Here is a 21,671-nt window from a genome sequence, read left to right on the forward strand (position 1 = left end):
GGCCCTGAAGTCAAGGAGGACCTGAGTTCAAATCGGTCTCAGACCAAACACTTGACACTTACTAGCTGTGTGACCCTAGGCAAGTTACTTAACCCCAACTGCCTTTAAAAAAAAAAAAAGAAAGAAAAAGAGAAACATGGATTCCACCAGCATTTTCACTTTTGTATCTCTATTCCCCAGGGCCTTGCACTGCCTGCCACTTAGCAGTGCTTAATACATTTCTACTGAATGACTGAAAAAAACTGTCCAGGCATTTTTATCATTCTCAAGCACATTAACAAACAAACCATCTCTCCTAGTCTCTTCTAGCTTCCTGGATTATTATGTAAAACTATTCCGCTTATTTTTCTAAGTAGGTTTACAAGCCTCTTTCTAAAGACAAAAAAAAAGGGGCAGGAGATGGCATAGTGGATAGAGCACTGGCCTTCAAGTCAGGAGGATCTGAGTTCAAATTCGGCCTCAGACCAAACACTTGACACTTATTAGCTGTGTGACCCTGGGCAAGTCACTTAGCCCCAACTGCCTAAAAAAAAAAGGAAAAAAGGAAAATAAAGACAAAAAGATATTTCTAAAATAAAATAGTTACAGAATAGATAAATAGATCTCAGATTATTTTAGACATGTTAATTTTTAGGGCCTTGTACACACTGTCAAATATTAAGACTACATCAGTCTCTAAAGTATCCAAAATAAGGTATGTTCATTGATTCTAAGAATAAAAAGTAAGCAAAATCTTCTTAGGAAATATGCTACCTTCCCAACCCCCAGCTCATCAAAACCTATTAGTAAAGGTGCTTTTCTTTTGCCATAAAATCAAGTCCATCATATAAATTTTATCCTAGGAAGACAAAACAAGAATCATTTTGTCTTAAAGCCAGGAATCCTACATAGAATAAGCACCTGTTTGTTGAACTGAATTGAATCAATTGTTTGCTTTTACAGAATCATCACTTGAAAAATAATTAACTGAACTAGATGTAACAGGATTTTTATGATGTGCTTACTTAAAATCTAACAGTCAAGTTTACAGTTGGAATAATAACTGGATATTAAGACAAGAAGGATACTAAATACTGAGAGCACAGAAAAAGTATTATAATCTAGGCAAGAAATACCTAACTGCTGGGCAATGTAAGGGTACATTTACTTTTTGAATCAAAGCTTCCCTAACACTTTTGGGAGATAAACTCAAAAGGCTATTTGCTTCTCGCTTTTTCTAACATCTAATTATTAAACAAAATGAACTTAGCTGTCAAAGAAAATTTCTTATTACTATAATACTGACAGGTTATTACTGTCTGGAAAAGTATGTTTGATTTCAAATTATGTTAATTTTCTTCTTTTTTAAGTCTTTTTACACAACAAAAATTGTATAGTATAAACTAAAGTATAAATAACATACAACATAAGAATCCTTCTGAAGAAGCAAAGTTAAAATGTAATGAATTCAGTCAAATTACCTATGGTGATCATGTCCATGAAACACAAAAATAGTGACTAAGACATTTACTTTCTAATAATAAATTTGAGGATATCTTAAAATGCGATTCAGGAAAAATGGAACAAAATGTTTTTAAACAAAATTAACCTAGCTAGTAAGAAGGCTAACTTATACCATATTAAATCCAAACTCTATAGTGATTTAAAAAAAAAACTTTCTTCAGTGATATATTTGAATAATATGAATGGATAACACTTACTTGTCTCCAAAAAACTTTCTCCAGAATTCAGCAGCATCTGCTTTTGTGATGCGAAAGTTATCCCCTTGGAACTGTCCATTAGGAAAGATGGCCTTGATTTCTGCCAACATGTGACTAAAGATGAGGGACAGCTTGGTGAGATTCCGCCTGAAAGGAAGAAAGGAGAAATAAAATAAAGGATAATTCGTATGTCTGAATTCAAATATTCATATATTGATCTGAAGGTATGTGGCAAAAAAAAATAAACAAGCAAAAAAATTATAAACACTTAATGCAGATGAAGATGCTTTGGTGCCTTCTGTAGGGAATTGGTACATATGTAGTATTAGAAAACCTTGGAAACACAGGTTGGCTCTATTTTCACCACCAAAACCCTTTAGCCAAAGGTCAATATAAAAGCAGTTTTAATTTTTATTTCATTTCTTAATCTCTCCTTCCACTCTACTCACCAGAAGAAGGTCTTTGACTTTTTAGACCAGTATTCCATCAATCTAATGTTTCGAATGAAACTGAAAAATGCTGAGATCTAGTAATTCCAAAATATTATCTTCAAGGCATATCTTAAAAAAACTGGTGGTAGAGACAATTTATCCCAAATACAAAATTGCAAGTTCTTTGGGGACACAAAGATTGACATTTACTGCTTTTGCTCTTCTAAAAACAGGTAATCCCCCAAATCACTGAAATTTATAAACATAATGTTTTATAAAATGATTTGATTGGCTGCCTATTTTTTATGGTTCACATACATCTTAGCAATAACTTGTGGATCTCAATCTTTTATTTTTTAGTGAACTAGGTTATCTACTTCTGTGGCAACTGACATATCCATCACATTCAGATATTTTAAATATACAACTGTATATGAGTGTATATATACACTTACACGTATATACAAACACATATGTGTGTGTGTGTGTGTGTGTGTGTGTGTAACCAAACCTCTACTATGAACTTGGAGTATTTCAATCCATCTGGGAAGAGGCGAAAAGAGCATCAAATGAAAAGGCCACCTCTTTTTAAAATTTTATTTTTTCCACAATCATATGCCAAAATGATTTTAACCACTTTTATTTAAAATTTCCATCAGCACAATGGATATATATTTTTTAAAAATCAAGATATATTCTGAGGTATCATCTTCACCCTTACCAGATACTTGATGTTATAACATCTATATTAATCAAGTTTCTAAGTCAATTTCAAGTTCAGCAGGCTTTTAAAAAAAAGTGACTAACATAAGATGACGCTAATCCCACATCATGATCATCATATTTACTCAAAATCATTTTCCCAAAAGGTGCCTTAAATTCAAGTGCTTCTTCAATGACTCTCTAGAAAAATTTTCCTATAATTATTACAGAATTCATTCATGTTATTAGAATGAGGGAAAAATCAGTAACATGCAGAAAGACTTATATGATTCATACTTTAAATCTGAACAGGGATTTAAATAAACATTTTACATTATAGGATTATAATAGCAGCTAAATAGTATGCCAACAAAGGTCTGTATAGTCAAAGCTATGGTTTTTCCAGTAGCAATGTATGGCTGTAAAAGCTGGACTATGAGGAAGCTGAGTGCTGCTGAATAAAAGTTTCCAATTGTAGTGCTAGAGAGTCCCTTAAACAGCAAGAAGATCAGATCAGTCAATATCAAACCAGTCAATAACAAAAAAGAGAAATTAATTCAGGTTATTCACTGTAAAGTCAAATACTGAAGCTTAAATACTTTGGCCACTAAGAAGACAGGACTCACTGGATAAGACCATGATGTTGGGAAAAACTGAAGGTAAAAGGAAAAAGGGATGGCAGAGGATAAGATGGAGAGTGTCATGGAAACAACAAACATGAACTTGGACAGACTTCGAAAGATGGTGGAAGATAGAAGGGGCCCGGCATGTTACTGTCTATGGGATCACAAAGAGGCAGACATGACTCAAACAACAACAAAGCATTTAGTTTCCTTATAACAATTCTGTGAAACATTAAAAGTAATTTTTACTACCCACTATATTATTTGTAGATGAGAAAACTAAGTCTCAAAAAACCTTAGTTTTTTGGAAGTGAATGAGAACTCGGGAAGTGTAGATAAGATAACAGCTAATAAATTTCAGAGCCAGGGTTCATACCTATGTTTTCTGACTCCAAGTGCAATGCTCTCTCTCTCCCATAACACACTATCTACAGAGAATCAAAAGTAGATCTAGGGTCCAAATCTTCCAACTCTATTTCTAAGTAAAGTTCTTTCCACAAAGCTTTTTTTTTCTCATTTTTTTCTACCTTTGATACATCTAACTAAACTAAAATTGTATTAAGTAATGTGCTTACATTTGAAAATAATGTTGATAACCAAGGATATGAGGAAAGGCTTCCTGTAAAAGGTGGAATTTTTAGTTGGGTCTCAAAAGAAGCCAGGAAGTCAGGAGGAAGAGATGACGAGGAAGAGGATTCCAAGCATGAGGTACAGCTAGAGAAAATGCCCCAGCACTGAGAGAGAGTGCTTGTTTATGGAACAGTCCAGAGGCCAGTGTCACTGGATCAAACAGTCAATGGGGATTGTAAAGAGATAGGTTTTTATTAAAGGGCTTCCAACGCTCCAAAGACGATTTTATATTTGATACTGGAGGTCTGTGTATGTGAGACAGAGACAGATAAAGAGAGAGGTAGACGGAGAAAGAAAAGGGGAGAAGGAAAAGAAAAAGAAGAAATGATCTTTCTATAATCTGTGACAAAAAAACCCAAACCTGCCATTTATCCTGTTCCATACCTGTATAATTTATATAATCTAAAATCCATGAAAGTGATACTTAAAAAGTATACCACACGTATCTCTACCTCCAACCCCACATATTCTCAATGCAATCTTAAAGTTTTTGTCATTTCAAATACTCTTAAATCATACAGACGTGCTATTATTTTAGTTCAGCTGGTCATTAGTAGGCATAAAATTATATCCAAATCTTTATGAAAGAAAAAAGTGTCATCTGAGATAAAATTTTACATTCTAAAAATTCCTCAAGTTTGGTGTCAAACAAGTGACTCAAAGAAAAATGCTATAAACCTATAAGATTTGGGCTTGAGGGAAAAAGTGAAGTCATGAATTTAGCAAACCATTTCTAAATATCTGTAATAAATGCATTTCTTTATTCTTTTTTTATTTAGTATTTTATTTTCTGCAGTTACATGAAAAACAACTTTAAACATTCATTTTTAAATCTTTGAGTTCTAAATTCTCTTCCTTCCTCCCTCTCCAACCCTCCCCCACTGAGAAGGCAAGCAATTTTAGATAGGTTATACATGTGTAGTCATGTAAAACATTTCCCTAAGTCATGATGTAAAATAAAACAGACCAAAAAAAAAATCCTCAAGAAAAATAAAGAAAGTTTTAAAAAGTATGCCTTAATCTGTATTCAGATATCATCAGTTCTTTCTCTGGGGATGGATAGCATTTTTCATGATAATCCTTCAAATTTGGATCACTGTATCGCTGAGGATACCTAAGTCATTCACAGCTGATCATCTTACAATATTGCTATTACTTTGCACATAGTACATTTCACTTTGCATCAGCTCATGAAAGTCTTTCCAGGTTTTTCTGAGATCATCTTGCTCATCATTTCTTATACAGCACAATAGCATTGCACCATAATCACATACCACAATTTCAGTCATTTCCCCAACTGATAAGCATCCCCTCAATTTTCAATTCTTTGTCAGAAAAGAGCTGCTGTTGATTAAATGCATTTTTTTTTCTAAGATGGCTAAAGGGCTCACTACTTTTTTCTTAACTCTTCCAATTGATACACAAATGCAAAAAGATGTTTTTCATCAGGATAACTAACTTTTCCTTAATTTCTAAACTTGCTATTCTTCCTTTCTTCGTTCTCTAAATGAATACAAACGCCCCTTACTTTTACTCTTAGGATCAGCAGAAACTGAAGTACAATGGCAGTCACAAACCATCCACTGCACCAGGTATAACAGTGCCTTAACTTTAAAAGTGTCAGGTTCTACCCGCAGAGGTCATTTGTGGTAGCTAGACGGCGCAGTGGATACAATGCTGGATCTGAAGCTAGGAAAACCAAAGTTCAAACCCTGTCTCAGATACTAACTAGACTTGTTGGACCTTGGGAAAGTGATTTAATATCTCTCAGCCTCGGCTTCCCCATATGTAAAATGAGGGTAATCATATCACCTATCACACAAGGTTGCTGTGATTATGAGATAATATGTAAAGCACTTACAAACTTCAAAATGCTATATAAATGCTCACTATCATTCTTTTCTTACGTATTACCTCAAAGACAACAGCTGAACCAGATACAAATGAATATTCTCATCTTCATTTTCCCTCTGCTTTCATTGACTTACTGATTTTTTTTTAATTTGGCATTTTACAAAAATAAGAATTTATTTGCTCTGTACATTTCAAAATCCCTTTTTACTCAGAAAAAGATCCATCATAAAATGTTTTAAAAGCTATATTGAAAAATCAGATTTTTCTTGTATCACTTTTTTACATGGGTGTAAAAACTGGCTTGATATAATATTGTTCATTACAATTCATGCTATACTAAATGCTACTGCAATGGCATGGAGGAAGACTGGCTTCTGGAAGGCCCTGCCAGAAAAATACCAAGTCAATCAGGTCCGATATCAAACTGGAAGAGCTTCAAGTACAGGTGAAGCAACGTATCTGTCTATGTTTTTAAGGAAAAACCTAGTGAATTTCAGGAGGGTCACCATCAGAAGGCTGGCCAACAGACAATGACATTTAACTCATTAGGCTGGTTGATACAGCTACCGTATTTAGTAAAACAAGCAACACCCATGGGGCAGCTAAGAGGCTCAGTGGATAGAGCACCGGCCCTGAAGTCAGGAGGACCCGAGTTCAAATCCAGCCACAGACCAAACACTTGACACTTACTAGCTGTGTGAGGCAAGGCACTTAACCCCAACTGGAGGAAGGAGAAGGAGGGAGGAGAAGGAGGGAGGAGAAGAAACACCCAAATAAAAGAAATCTTGGATGCTTGGAGTTGAAATAAATAACGAGCTTACAACAGGGCAGAAATCAATAGACTCTGTTCAAGGGAGTCTTTGCACAAAGTTAAAAGAATTACTCTCAAGAATAAGATGGTCAAAGCACACAATTGCCAACATTGGCATGGTAGAACCATTGGGAAACCCATTACTAATATTTTATTCTTACGCTGACAATTACAGACTTGTTAGATCTCTTTCAATAAATATGTTGTCAAATATTAAGCATGTTCTATGTTTATGTGACTAGATTTGAGTACTGGTGATACAAAGATGAAGAAGCCTCCATAAGGGGCTAAGAAAGGGGAATGGAACATACACACAAAGTACCTAAAATGTGACATTCAAACTAAAATACAAAAATATTTTTGAAGTTCCTGGGGAGTGTAGAGCAATGGTATCAAAGAAATGGATCCCTATGGGCCATGTATTGTGACTTAAAAATCACAAATTAACAGTATCTTTGTTATATTATGTTTTTATTAATTGTGTTAAATATTTCCCAACTGCATTTTAATTTGGTTCAGGCCCCCTTCAGAAACAAAGCACCATTCTAAGCACAGAGAAAATAAAATGTTCAGTAAGACATAATGATCTGTGTCCTCATGCAACTTACAGGTCACTGTGAATGGAACAGATAAGAAATGTGATATAAAGAAAGATACCATAGAATCATAAATCTCAAAATCAAAAGAAACCTCAGAATTAATCTAGTCCCAACTGCAGCTAAAGAGGAACCTCCTCTCATAACCCCTGATGAGTGATCTTCCAGCCTCTAGTCACTTAGTGCTAGTCTTTTGAACCAGGTCACTCAAATTTTGGAAGATTATTTTTGTACAGAATGAGATAAATAATTACAATATTTATGATAATTAGAATATGATTCATTGCATAAGACAGTTCAAGCATCATATTAAATATATATCTGGTGAAAGGAGTAAGGGATCACTTTTAGTTGAAAGGGGGAATAGATAAGATATTTTTAGGAACAGTGGGTTCTTTGCCCAGGGATGGAATAAGGTCGTTAGATGGTAGAGTGGATAGAATGCCAAGCCTGAAGTCAGGAAGACCTGAATTCAAATCTGGCCTCACACATTTACTAGCTATGTGACCCTGGGCACTTAACTTCTTTTTATCTCAGTTTCCTCAACTACAAAATAAAAATAATAACAGTACCTACCTCTCTAGATTGTTGTAAGGGTCAAATGAGATAATATTTGTAAAGCATGTAGCATAGTAGTAGTAGGTGCTCTATAAATGTTAGATCTTATACATAATGCAATAGAGTTGGAAATGGCTGGATGACCAAAACCAAAGAAAAGTTGCTAATTATTTTATGTCACCTTTGAGAGAGGTCACTAATTGAGTACCTCAGAGATCTACCTTTTTTTTTTTAATCAAAAAAAGCTACAATGAATTCAGTCTGAATAAAAACAGCACAGCATCCATGAGTAGGAGGGAACAGTGGAAACACAAATGGACCATATACCTATGTCAGACCAAAGCGTTCACCTTGAGGCATCATCGATTAGGAAGGATTATTATGAACTAAAGTGCATATAGCAGGTATCTTCTGTAGAAGGCCAAATTATTTCTTATTTTACAGCCCCAGAGCTAAAAATGGTTTGTACATTTTAAAAAATCTTTATTTTAAAATGTAAAAACCATTTTTAGCTTTCAGGCCACACAAAAACAAGCAGTGTTGGCCTGTCAGGATACAAAAACAAGAGGTACTGTGTAGCCTGTAGCTTGTCAATCTCTAATGTACAGAATTTTAAGATGTTTAGCCTGGAAATGAGAAGACTTGGGAGATACATAACAGCAGTCTTCAAGTACTTAAAAAGCTGTCAAACTCAATTCAATTTTGGAAAAAAAATATGAAGTAATAATTCCACACAAGACACAGTGCTGGGTTTTGAGAATATGAGGATAAAACCAAAAGAGTCCTTGCCATCAAAAGAGTTTACTTTGTAGTAGAGAAATGAACAGGTACACAAAAGTAAATATGCATATGTATATGTATATAAAGTTAACACAAAGTAATTTCAAGAGGGAGAAAACACAGCAACTGGGGAGGATCAGAAGTCTTATGTAGGAAGTGGCAAGTGAGCTGTGCTTTCGGAAACACTTAAGGATTCTAAAGGGCAGATGTGAGGAAGGAGGGATTTGCAGATCTGGGGGACCACCTGTGCAGAAGCAGATGATGTGATGATGTGAACAGTGAGTAGCCCTGTTTGACTGGAATGTAGAATTTGTGAAGGGGTCTAATATAAAGAAAGATTTGAAAGGTAACTGACAGCCCCAGTGTGAAGGTTTGTTTTGTTTAATATTAGACAAAGAATTTTGTATTTCATCCTAGAGACAATAAAAAACCACTAGTTTTTAGAAGGATGACTAGATTTGATCCTGCTTGGCCCCCAGAGCACAGAATTAAGCCAAATAGCTGAGCAATGCAAACAAACAGATTTAAGCCTAATGTAAAGGAAAAACTTCCTAACAATTAGAAAAATTCAAAAGTGAAATGGGAGGGAAAAGATATGAATGTAGAGGAAGTGTATTCTAGGCATGAAAGATAGTGAGGGTATCCAAACGTAGCGCTTTGGCAAGAGGGTAAAAAAAGATCACAAAGAAAATAATACCATTTAGTAGGAACGCAGCTGCAAAGAAGAAACTATTGAAGGTTTCTTAGCAGGACAGTGAAATTACCAAATAAATGCAAAAGAAAATTTACTTTGGTAGTCATGAGATGGAAAGATTGGGGAGATACTGGAAGAAGGGAGATCAGTTAAAAGGCTACTAAAATTCTAGGCAAAAAGTAATGAAAGCCTAAACTAGCAAAAAGCAACAGTGCCTGGAACACCGTAAGTATTGAATAAATGCTTGCCAACTGACTAAATTAAGTTGATGACAGTAGGAACGATAAGAAGACAGGTACAAATAATTTCTCAGAGGTCAACACAACAGGTCTTTGCAAATCCCTGCTTGTCAGAAGTGAGGGAGAACAAATAAAAACTATAACAACAACAACAGCTGGCATTTATACGGCAACTACTATGTGCCAGACACTGTGCTAAGGGCTTTACAAATCTTATCTCATTTGATATTCACAAGAAACCCAGGAGGTAAGTGCTGTTATTATTCCCATTTTATAGATGAGGAGAGAAGTGAAGAATCAAAGCAGCATCTGAGCTACTGAGTCATTTCTTAGAATTGGAGAGTTGCCAGCAACCTCAAAGGCCATCTAATCTGACCTATACTTGACCATGATCATCCTCTACAGTACCTGCAACCAGCCTTCATTGAATCCCCTTCAAGAACTACAGTAAGGCAGCCCATTCCACCACTGAATAGCATGAACTGCTTGGCACTAAAATACTTAATAAAAGCTTGTGGACACACTGAATGTGCTGGATCTGGAAGACTATCTAGTTCCATGGTGTCAAACTCAAACAGACATAGAAAACCACAAATTAATATTATCTATGTTGCATTATATTTTTACTTATTTTGTTAAACATTTCCTAATTACACTTTGGTCTGGTTTCTGCCTAGGCACTGTACTGCGTTTGACACCTCTGACAATCCAACCTTCTCATTTTACAGATGAGGAAAATAAGATCTTATGTATCAGACAAGCGATCTGAATTCAAGGCTATTTCCAGAGTGAGTACAACTAGTTCTATAATACCATGTTGCCTCCAATAAAACTCTTCTCCTAAACTAAGTCTTGGGGCCCCAAGATCCATTTGTATCTTACCATATACATTTGAGATACTTTGTTTGAAAGGAACCTTTACAATAACAATTTATTCTGCTGAATCAGTTATTTTTTTAATCCACAGACAGGCTCTTATTATCTTTTATACCTTTTAGATGTATTACTATGAATAAGTAGTAAACTGAAGAAAATTATCTGAAAAAGCCTACCTATTCATTTATATATTTTCATCAGACAAATTAAACTATTATTTGGGGAGGGGTTGTCTTTTTAAATAAATAAGAAGACTGTAGAAACAACAAAAGGATGATAATCTACATTATAATTTTTAGTAAGCAGTCTAGCAAGCAGCTTTTTTAATGTCACTGATATAGCCAAGTGAGGACAATCTGGATCAAAAACAAAATGGAACTATGGGGACAGATAGACAGACAATAGACTGTGGAGCTATAATAAAAATGACAATCCTACCTAAGCTAATTTACTTATTCAGTGCCATACCAATCAAACTACCAAGAAATTATTTTATAGAGTTAGAAAAAATAATAACTAGATTCATTTGGAAAAACAAAAGGTCCAGAATATCAAAGGAACTAATGAAAAGAAATGCAGGGGAAGGTGGCCTAGCAATTCCAGATCTTAAATTGTATTAGAAAGCAGCAATCATCAAAACTGCCTCGTACTGGCTAAGAAATAGGGAGGTGGATCAGTGGAATAGGTTAAATATGCAAGACACAGTAGTCAATGACTATAGTAATCTATTATTTGATAAACCCAAAGACTCCAGCTTCAGGGATAAGAACCCACTCTTTGAAAAAAACTGCTGGGAAAACTGGAAAAGAGTATGGCAGAAACTAGGCATAGACTCAAATCTCACACCATATAAAAAAATAAAGTCAAAATGGGTTCAGGACTTAGATATAAAGGCTGATACCATAAATAAACTGGGAGAACAAGGAATAGTTTACCTATCAGATCTATGGAGAACAGAAGAATTCACGACCAAACAGGAGATAGAGAACATTATGAAAAGCAAAATGGATAATTTTGATTACATTAAATTGAAAAGTTTTTCACAAACAAAGCCAATGCAACTAAGATTAGAAGGAAGGTAGAAAATTGGGAAAGAATTTTTACAACCAGTCTCTCTGATAAAGGCCTCATTTCTAAAATATATAGAGAATTAAGACAAATTTATAAGAACACAAGCCATTCCCCAATTGATAAATGGTCAAAGGATATGAACAGACAGTTCTCAGATGAAGAAATTAAAGCCATCTAGTCATATGAAAAAATGCTCTAAATTGTTATTGATTAGAGAAATGCAAATCAAAACAACTCTGAGGTACCACATCACACCTATCAGATTGGCCAACATGACAAAACAGGAAAATGATAAATGTTGGAGAAGATGTGGGAAAATTGGAACACTAATACATTGTTGGTGGAGTTGTGAAATGATCCAACCATTTTGGAGAACAATTTGGAACTATGCCCAAAGGGCTACAAAAATGTGCATACCCTTTGATCCAGCAATAGCACTTCTAGGGCTATATCCCAAAGAGATCAAACAAATGGGAAAAGGACCCACATGTACAAAAATATTCATAGCAGCTCTTTTTGTGGTGGCAAAGAATTGGAAATTGAGAGGATGCCCATCAATTGGGGAATGGCTGAGCAAGTTGTGGTATATGAATGTAATGGAATACTATTGTGCTATAAGAAATGATGAACAGGCTGACTTCAGAAAAACCTGGAAAGACTTATATGGTCTGATGCTGAGTGAAGTGAGCAGAACCAAGAGGACTTTGTACACAATAACAGCCACATTATGCAATGACTGAGATTGTTAAACTGAACCCTTCTCAGCACTGCGAGGATCTAAGACATCTCCAGAGGGTTCGGGATGAAAATGCTGTCCACATCCAAAGAAAGAACTATGGAAGTCGAATTGCTATCACTTATTTTTACCTTCTGTTGAGTTTTGTTTCATCTTTCTGATGGTTCCTCCTATTGGTTTTAATTTTTACTTACAACTTCACTAATGTGAAAATATGTTTAATGGGTATGTAAATGTAAAGCCTATATCAGATTGTGCGCCATCTTGGGGAGGGTGGGGGGAGGAAGGGGGAGAAAAATTTTCAACTCAAAAGCATATGGAAGTGATTGTTGATAAATCAAAATAAATTAATAAAATAAAAATAAAATTAAAAAATTAAGAAAAGATAATAGACTGGGGAGGGGGTAGATAGCTTATAGATAGATAAATCATGGACAGATGTGGGTATGGGTGTGTGTGTGTGTGTGTGTGTGTGTGTGTGTGTGTGTGTGAGAGAGAGAGAGAGAGAGAGAGAGAGAGAGAGAGAGAGAGAGAAACATGAACATGACTGGTCATCTCACAGATGATGAAAATGAAGCCCAAGGAGGTCTTGTAACTCTCCAGGATCACACAGTACCAAGTATCAGTGCTGGAACCTCAACTCAGGCCTTTTTACCACAAGGCAACTGGTACTTCTACCCTTCTGAGGTGAAAAATCCCTAAACAAATCTGAATACTAAAGACATAAAAGTTATTTGGGTCAAAAAGGTTAACTATATCAGTAGAGAGAGTTCCTCCCTGTGTCCAAACAAAAAAAAAAGTTAAACTAGAACTAAATTTTTTTTTCAAAACCAAAAACAATATAGCAACTAAAAACAAGTCTTTTTCATATTTAGGAATTTTTTGAAGTACCTACTATGTGCCAGGCATTGTTAGTCATTAAAACACTATGACAAAATGAAACAGTTGCTGTCCTTTCAATCTAGCCAAAGATGACATGTGTACAAAACATACAGATGTATAGAAAAGAGATACAAAGTAATTTTATGGGGAAATGTACCAGCAGCCTGTAGACTGCCAACTGATAAACAAAACAGATTTATAAGGCAATACTGTGAAACAGGTTTTAAAGGAAAGTTACAAATATTTCTGCAAGAGTCTAACTCTTTCTTATAGAGGTGGGAAGACAGAAGTAGGTCAGGTTGTCTCTTAAAATTCTTATTACCAGTATTATGAACATGGAGAAGAATTTGCACATGTGTATTCATGGGCACACAAGGGTACTCCAGAGAGTCATTCCCAATTAGGGAATAACTCACTTAAAAGATTTATTTCCACAAATGTCAGATTTTTCCAAAGTATTTTTAAAACAGCTCAATAAAAATCATAAAAACTAAGAAGTTAAAATTACTATTAAAAAGTACACATTAACATCTAATTTGTACTACCTACAAAACAGGGAACAGATGAGAAAAATAAATAATTGTAGGATGTACATGGATGTAGAATTATAAGAACTTAGTTTTTTTCCTCCTTTATGCAACAATTATCTGAAGAGCATGTGACAAAGCTTCTAAGGTAGACTCAATGGAAACAATATGCATGAACTGCACTTTAAGCCTAGGAAGTTCGCAGAAAATCTTCAGTTTTTATGGTAAGGATGGAAGACTTTTTTAAAGTCAAAAAAGAATATTTTTTTTCCTGCCATCAAAAATTATAACAAGGCCTTAATCTCCATTTTAAAAAAAAGTACAAATGCAACTCAAGAGAAAATAAGGAAATAGTAAATCAAGTTGAATTTTAAAAAGATAAATTCATTTAATTATGAACATGAATATATACACTATTATTCCAACTTGCAGTGTCTGTAGAATGTCTTAAAAAGCATAGAATGTTAGAATTTGAAATGGATTCCTTAAAAAAGATCTAGTGCAAATCCCTCATTTTCAAGATAAGGAACCTGAGGTCCTGAAAGGTGACATGATTTGTCCAAGATTATCACGCTGGTTAGAACAGCAGGGCCAGGATGTCTGGATCAGCCCAATTCTATTGGGATCCCTTAATACAGACTCAGAGGTTAGGCTTTGAGAGAACTAACATTCATTGTCTGTAATCTCACGGAACCTGAATTAGATACCTGATATGATTCTATTCCCCTTCCTTCTAGGATTGGCATACAACATGGCTTATGGGAATTTGTGGGGAAGAAAGGAACAGAGCTGACCCAAAGTAAATCCTCAGAACTGCTTCAGAGTGAGGGAACCCAAAAATTATCCTAGTCTCTAAAGTCTAAGGACCAGGACTGTCTCAGGTCTAGCTGAAGTGAGCTGCCTGCCCAGGAGTTTTCTAAGTTCAGTTCAAGACTGTAGCAATTCACCTGAACCAAGGTAAAACAGACATATGGAGACCTGAACAAAGTTTCACATGCCATATTCCACTTCTTTGATTGCGCAACATATCCAAAATAAATCAAATTCAGTAAGCTTGAATAGGTTAATGAAGCATGTCTGGATATCTTTTTCATTCCTCTTACTCTAAAACAGCTAAGGAAGCCAACCTGCACACAGATGATTCAGAAATGATGTCTTCAATTTATCTGATTTACTTTGGCAGTCATGCTAAGTTTATTAAATATGCAAGGAGTTTGTTTTGGGAACTTTGTCTATCAAAAGCTGCTCCTACCATTAAGAGCAAAAGGGACAAATCTCACAAATAGCTGCCATCTCTAAAGTGACCTTAACATAAGGAGTAAGTTTAGAAGGTTTCCAAATAGAGGTAAAAATTAATAGTTAAATCACCTATGTTTTGGTCCCAGCTATATGAATTCCTGGGCCTGAGTTTCATTTGTGAAAATGGTGCAGGGGAGAAAAGGTTCAAAGACTGAGAGGTGGAGCTGGAAGATACCTGAGTGTCATCAAGCCCATTTTACAGATGGGGAAACTGAGGCTGAGAAAGGTTGAATGACTTGCCCAGGTCACATAGGTATAGTGTCTGGGGACTGATTTGAACTCAGACCCTTTTGACTCTTAGCCAAGAGTTCTATCAATTGTTCTATCCAGTTGCTTCCCTAGATGACTTTTAGGATTACTTCCATATCTAAGGAGTTTAATCTACATAATTTTAAAGGATTAGACTATACATCTTTTAATTATGAAACTACCTGCCTTAAGAGCAGAAAATGCAGAAAAAGCACTTAATAAATGCCAGTTCACTGACTCAAAAGCAAATGTGACATTCTTTAAAAATTTTTCAAAAGAAATTAATTTTTCATCTCATACCCTATACCAAGATAAGGTCAAAATAGGTACATGATTTAGACATGAAGGACCAAAAGCAAATTAGGGAGGCATGGAATAGTTTACCTGTCAGATCAATGGACAACGGAAGAAGATATGACCAAACAAGAGACAGAGAGTGGTATGGGATGTAAAATGAATAATTTTAATTACATTAAATTAAAAAGGTTTTGCACAAATAAAACCAATGTAGTAAAGATCAAAAGGAAAGCACAAAATTGAGGGAAAAATTTTTACAGCAAGTTTCTCTGATAAAGGCCTCATTCCTCAAAAATTCCTCCTGTGATCCTCTTGTGAGATATGAGTGAAGAATGAAGTAGTGGAGGAAGATGCCCAAATGATGTGAGATGAGGAAAGGAGGTGCTCTTGGCAAACAGCCTAATTTTTTCCCAATGAAATATGTCCTTTCTTAATGCTTGGAATAGGCCACATACACACATACACACACACACACACACAAAATCTATGATAAAATGATATGACCATCTGACAATGCTAATTCATCCAGTTAAGTGTCAGATCGCTTATCTCTTACTCTTTCTTGCACTATCCCTTATTTTTTATTTTTAAATGCAGAAAGTAAATGTTTCACCTTAATATTAGATAACAGGCCATTATCTTCCCACCCTGAATCCCAAGATAATACTTCTTACATTTCTCTAAAGATATTTGTGTCTAACTCCTTTTCTCTCTGCCCTTCTATTTATTAATATTCATCAGCTCCCACCAAAATAGGGCTAAATATGCTTTTGTTCCCACAAAGAACAATAAAGTAAACATCCTAAATATCTTTTTTATGAATATACCTAAGAAAAGGTCACTTATCTCCAAAATCTTTTTGGTACCCTTAAAACAGTATACTGTAAGTAATCCTAATAAGTCACCCAATACAACTTATACCACAGAATAACAATGTCACTACTCTACATCTTAAACTACAGTTTAAAAAAAATGGTACCGTGCTAGTAGTACCTTTCTTCAGCAAAGAAATTAACATGAGATTGAAAAAAATAAACAGCAATTTTGGTTGCTATGTGCTTCCTTTGGCATTTCCTTTGAGAATCTAAACTGAAAGATCCAAATAATCTGTCAGTGAACTTGAAGAATGCCAAAAAAAGAAGGCTGTATCCCTAGTGTGCAATTTCCGAAACCTGAAATATTTACAATTCATTTTTCACTTCTTGGAAAAATATAACGCATTCTTTCATCACTATTTTCCCTACCATTTTCTTTCCCTAAAGGTTCTGGAGACATTCTTTATTAATGTTTTACATATCTTTCCATACTCCAACCCTCTTCCACACAGCCACCAAAGTGGTTTTCCTAAAGTACATATCTAAACATTGTCACTACCTTACTCAACAAACTCCACTGACTCCCTCTTACCTCTGATATAAAATATAAACTATGTTTTGGGCAGTTAAAACCTCTCACAAACCTGATCCCAAATCACTTCTCCAGTCTTATTACATATAACTCCCCTTCACACAAACCATGATCTAGCCAGACTGGTTGTGCTATTGTTCCTTCATCTCGGCTCCATCTTTCATCTCCCTGCCTTTGCACTGGCTGTTCCTCACATTTAGAATGTACTCCCCTCCTCAACTCTGCCCTCTGAGGACGTCCAATTTCCTTCAAATCTCAACTCAAGTACCTTCTATGCTAAGCCTTTTCTAATATTTCTCCTCAATGAAAATTATCTGGATTCAATTTTGCATGTACCTACATGTATTTCTTACCTGGTTGGAATAATATAAAATTCACAAAAGTAGACATTTTACCACTTCTTTCTTTGTATTCTCAGCACTTAACAGTGCCTAGAACACAGTAGGCAGTTAATAAATGATCAGTAATTGATTCATGTATTAACTTATTTTTGTTCAAAAGCAAGAGGATTTGGGGAAAAGCAGAGAAAAAGAGTATGAGAGGTTTAAACTTCAGAGAATTAGATGAGGGAGGAAGGAAGGCAGGAGGGCAGGGGAGAGAGTGAGAGGAAGGAAGAGGGAGGAGGAGGAGGATGGAGAAGGGAGGAGAAGGGAGGAGGACAAGAAGGAGAGAGAATGAGAATATGTAGGACAAGAATAAGACAATCCTAAATAGTGCAGCTTGACCAGAGCATGAAGTACCTGAAGGGATATGAAATAAAAGCTGGAAAGGTTCCAATGGAGACAGACTGTGGAGGATCTTGAATTTCAAGATCAGGATTCCAGAGATGCTAAAATTCTCCCCTTGTCTCCAATAAAATTTCACTAGCAGGTAAGGACCAAAGCTACCATCAATCAAAAAACCACTTATTAAGGACAAACTATGTATGTGCTAGGAACTGTTGGTTTCCGGAAAATGAAAGTTCCTGCCCTCAAAGATAAGGAACTCTACTGTTTACTACATTAAAGTAACATGTACACAGAAATGGCCATATAAAACATATGAAAAGCACATGAAAAGTAAAGGAGGCAGAGCAAAAGCAACTAGGGGAGAACAGGTAGCTGGTAGAAGATACCAGGAGACAACTCTTGAAGGAAGCCAGGGATTCCATGGGGTAGAGGTGAGAGAGTGAATTCTAGGCACAGAGGCAGCCAGGTCAAACACTGAGAATGAAAACCCACCTAAAGCATGGCTGTAAAATGTAGAGTGCCCTGATAAATAATGTTCAATAAATCTGAAAACATAAGACTGGAGCCAGCCATGAATGGCTTGAAAATCTAGGCAAAAATGTATGCATTTTACCCTAAAGGCAAGAAGAATGGACCCCTGGAGCTTTCTCAATAAGCAGGGAAATGAAATAGTCTCTCAACAGCCACAGGCACCAGCCCAATGATAGGTATCTTGTGCCCACTCTCTACTCTACTCTAACTTATTTCCCCAAATTCTAAAAGGCAGAATCACTTTGTGAGACATTATAAAAAAGACGTATTAGGATTTTTCAAAAAGCTTAGTGTACAGTTGCAGATATGCCTAAGATTCACATTATTGGAGGTAGAGAGGAGTAAACAAGTTTTACAAAGAGCACTTACTTATAAAAAACAAAATTACCAGATGAAACACCAAAGCATTTACAGAACATGACTTACATGAGTGACTTGTTACCACTTATATATCACTATGCTAACCCAACTTTTTAGTGGGATGAGATGCAGGCTTGTTTGTGGAAGGTCAGATGGAATCAATGAGACACAGCAAGATACTAGGAAAGGCAAAGTGAACAGTCCGATTATTTTCAAAGTCACATATTTTATTAAACCTGCTTGACAAATACGGTGATTAAAAATGCACATAAGATGCTTGAGTGAATAATGCATCAAAGAGAACTCACAATGACCTCCATAAAATTGAAACAACAACAGAACTGGTCAAAAAGCTTGTGTAATTGGTCTAGTTCTATTAGTGACTGGATTAGAAAAGGAATTTCCTTCCCCTTGAATTTCCAGCCCGATGCTTAATCTACTTCCTTTTAGAACATTCTCAAAAAGAAAGCAATGCAAGTTTATCATTACTGAAGAGCCCCTGGACACCCACTTGGATAAATCAGGACATCAAACAAATTACTTGTCTTATAACATCATGATAGAAACAGTCACTTTAATATGACTACAGGATTCAATCAAACAGTTTTGCTCTACCTAATGAATGAAAATGGCTAAAAACAGAAGAGGGGTTAATTTAGATGTCTACCATGTTAAAGAATAAAGCATCATTCCTTTAGCAGTAGGAAAGCTTCTGACAGTTAATTCTTTCAATATAAGAAATAAAAAGATGAGAAAAAAAGTAAAGAAGTAAATTAATTGCACAGAGATATATAATTAATTACCCCTCAGCTTCTGAGCATTTTGAAGTACCCTAACCCTCTTCAAATGCCAGCAACTTTCTGAAATTTTGGAATTTGAAATTTCTAAAACAAATATGCCTTAAAGAAAAAATGTAGTTAGATATTTTTGTTTAGAGTTTCTCTTCAAATGGACAAACACCAGTTTGTTGCAGCTTACTCGGGGGTTGTAAAAAGGACCTTCTATAAAACTGCTCTACTGCCTCTAACCCAAAGGCTCTCTTTTTCTTTAGACCAGAAGACATTTTGAATAGCTATGAGAATGACAAAGATGATGGCTAACGTCCATTTAAAACAGGTCAAATATCAATTTTGCTATCTAGTAGTTGACTTGCAGGTACCATATGGGAGTTTTCAGACACTGGCAAATACTTAGGACGGTAAAATCAGGAATTAAGTAATTTAACACAGAACATCGGAATGAATTCACATAGAAAAACATTTGTAAAAGCTTTTAAGAGCCTCAGTATTCAATCCAAACTCTTTATCAAACTTTGGCATATTTTTTCTTTCTTTTTTTTCAACAAAAGAAAACATATGAATGACTGGCATGAAAACAGAATAAAACCACAAAGCAGCAAGAATAACAAAAAACTCACTTAAAAGCACTCTGATTCATTTTAATGAATAGTAAATACTGAAATATTGAAACCATGTGAAAAATCTAGACTATATGCAGAAAAGAAAAAAAGGCCTGAAGTTTAGAGAAGTACATAATATAGCAAATGTGTTATTTCTTCTATTTTTTTTGTTAGAAAGATGTATCAACACATGAACTAGCCAATAATAGTAGGCCTAAGAATTTTAACTTTTATATTTCAACAATTCAGACATTACTCAAATAGAGTATCACATAGTCTTAACACACGATGGTTAGTAACACGATCACATATGGGAAAAAAATGTCCACATTGTAAAACCACCACCATCTATTTATATTGGCATTTGGAGGAGAAGCAAAAAAAAACAAAAAGGCAAATTTGTCTATACATCTTATTCCTCAAGGACATTCTTCAAACACTTGAGTTGCTAGAAGGAAATGAGCGTGCAATGAATGAGCCTCAATTTGAAGAAGCCATACAGTAATCTCCTAAATGATACCTCTGACACTTTTCTTAGACTTTGCCTTTATACTCCCAATTTTCATATTTTAAACCAATATCTGTGCTTTGAGAGTCATTATTGTATATGCTCTGTGTGTTGCTTCATATATAAAATAAGTAAATAGAAGTGCTTTTTAATCATAAAACGTACTAGTAGAAGGCAGTCTACCCAGAAGCAAAGCATACATTTGAATCACAAGGAATTTGCTGTAGTTAATTCCCAATATACGTTTATTTGGATAGCCTTATCACACACTGTGAAAATATTCTTAAAAGTATTCCATTAATTGATCCTGACAAAATAATTGATTTGGCTTTTTATAGTCTTATATAACTCTGAAAATTTAAAAAATGCCATTGTATTATACATATGTAAAATGTAAGCTAAAACTTGGAATATTTATTGCTTTGACTGCTGTGTCATTTAGTTAAACCGACTTATTAAATTATTGTTTTCTAAAGTCAATTTAATATAACTAGAGTTGACGTGTGTCTAGATAAGAAATCATCCTGATGTTACTTGTCTAATTTTATATATCAGAATATTTAAGACAACCCCTTCTCGCTCTCCCACACTGAAGTGTACACATTTTTCAATAAACATTTTTATTCCTTTCCATGCTTTAAGAATTATCACAATAATTTTGAGAAGAAACTTTAAAATATTGCTAACATAACTTGAGGTCTCTATGGTATCTATTTATATGAGTGATTTTAATGAAATAATCTTTCCAGGTACATATACAAAGCTGAATTCAAAAACAACAGATGTGGAATATGCACCACAGAATCAATCTTTTCCCCTCCTTTCACACCTCTTGTCAAACTAAATAAATAAGAAAAGTTAAAAGCAATGTGATTTTAAAACAAAATTTGAAGTAATTCAATTTTTGGCTATTTCATTTAAATCACATTACGCTTTTTTTTTAAAGGTTTTATGCTCATGTATAAAAAAAACTAAGTCCTGCAAATGTCATTCCTACCAGAAATACATCTTTCAAGGAAAATAAATTCTAGACTTCCAATATATTAGGTAAAAAAAAAACCCACAAAAATCTTGTAGTAAGCCCTCTGTGCCTTCTTGTTATTGCTCTGGCCGTGCATATATAGTCTTCTGAGATTCCTGATTTCAAAGATTCAAAATCAGAGAATCTCTGACTTCAGAGATT

General features: G+C 34.9%; 1 protein-coding gene across 12 annotated transcripts in view; it reads right to left on the minus strand.

Annotated features, from left to right (window-relative positions):
- CBLB (Cbl proto-oncogene B) overlaps positions 1-21,671 on the minus strand; it is a 284,335-nt gene that overhangs the window by 181,701 nt on the left and 80,963 nt on the right. For all 12 annotated transcript variants that reach the window (XR_013482932.1, XM_078146682.1, XM_078146683.1 and 9 more), the window contains one exon: positions 1,701-1,847. Coding sequence is in view for 11 of the 12 variants with exons in the window: in XM_078146682.1 (XP_078002808.1) it covers positions 1,701-1,847 (147 nt within the window). In the remaining variant the exon portion in view is untranslated. The remainder of the gene's footprint in view (positions 1-1,700; positions 1,848-21,671) is intronic.

The sequence above is a fragment of the Phascolarctos cinereus genome, unplaced genomic scaffold (assembly GCF_003287225.1).
Source record: "Phascolarctos cinereus isolate Bilbo 61053 unplaced genomic scaffold, phaCin_HiC Scaffold_726;HRSCAF=1367, whole genome shotgun sequence".
In the NCBI taxonomy this organism is placed as follows: domain Eukaryota; kingdom Metazoa; phylum Chordata; class Mammalia; order Diprotodontia; family Phascolarctidae; genus Phascolarctos; species Phascolarctos cinereus.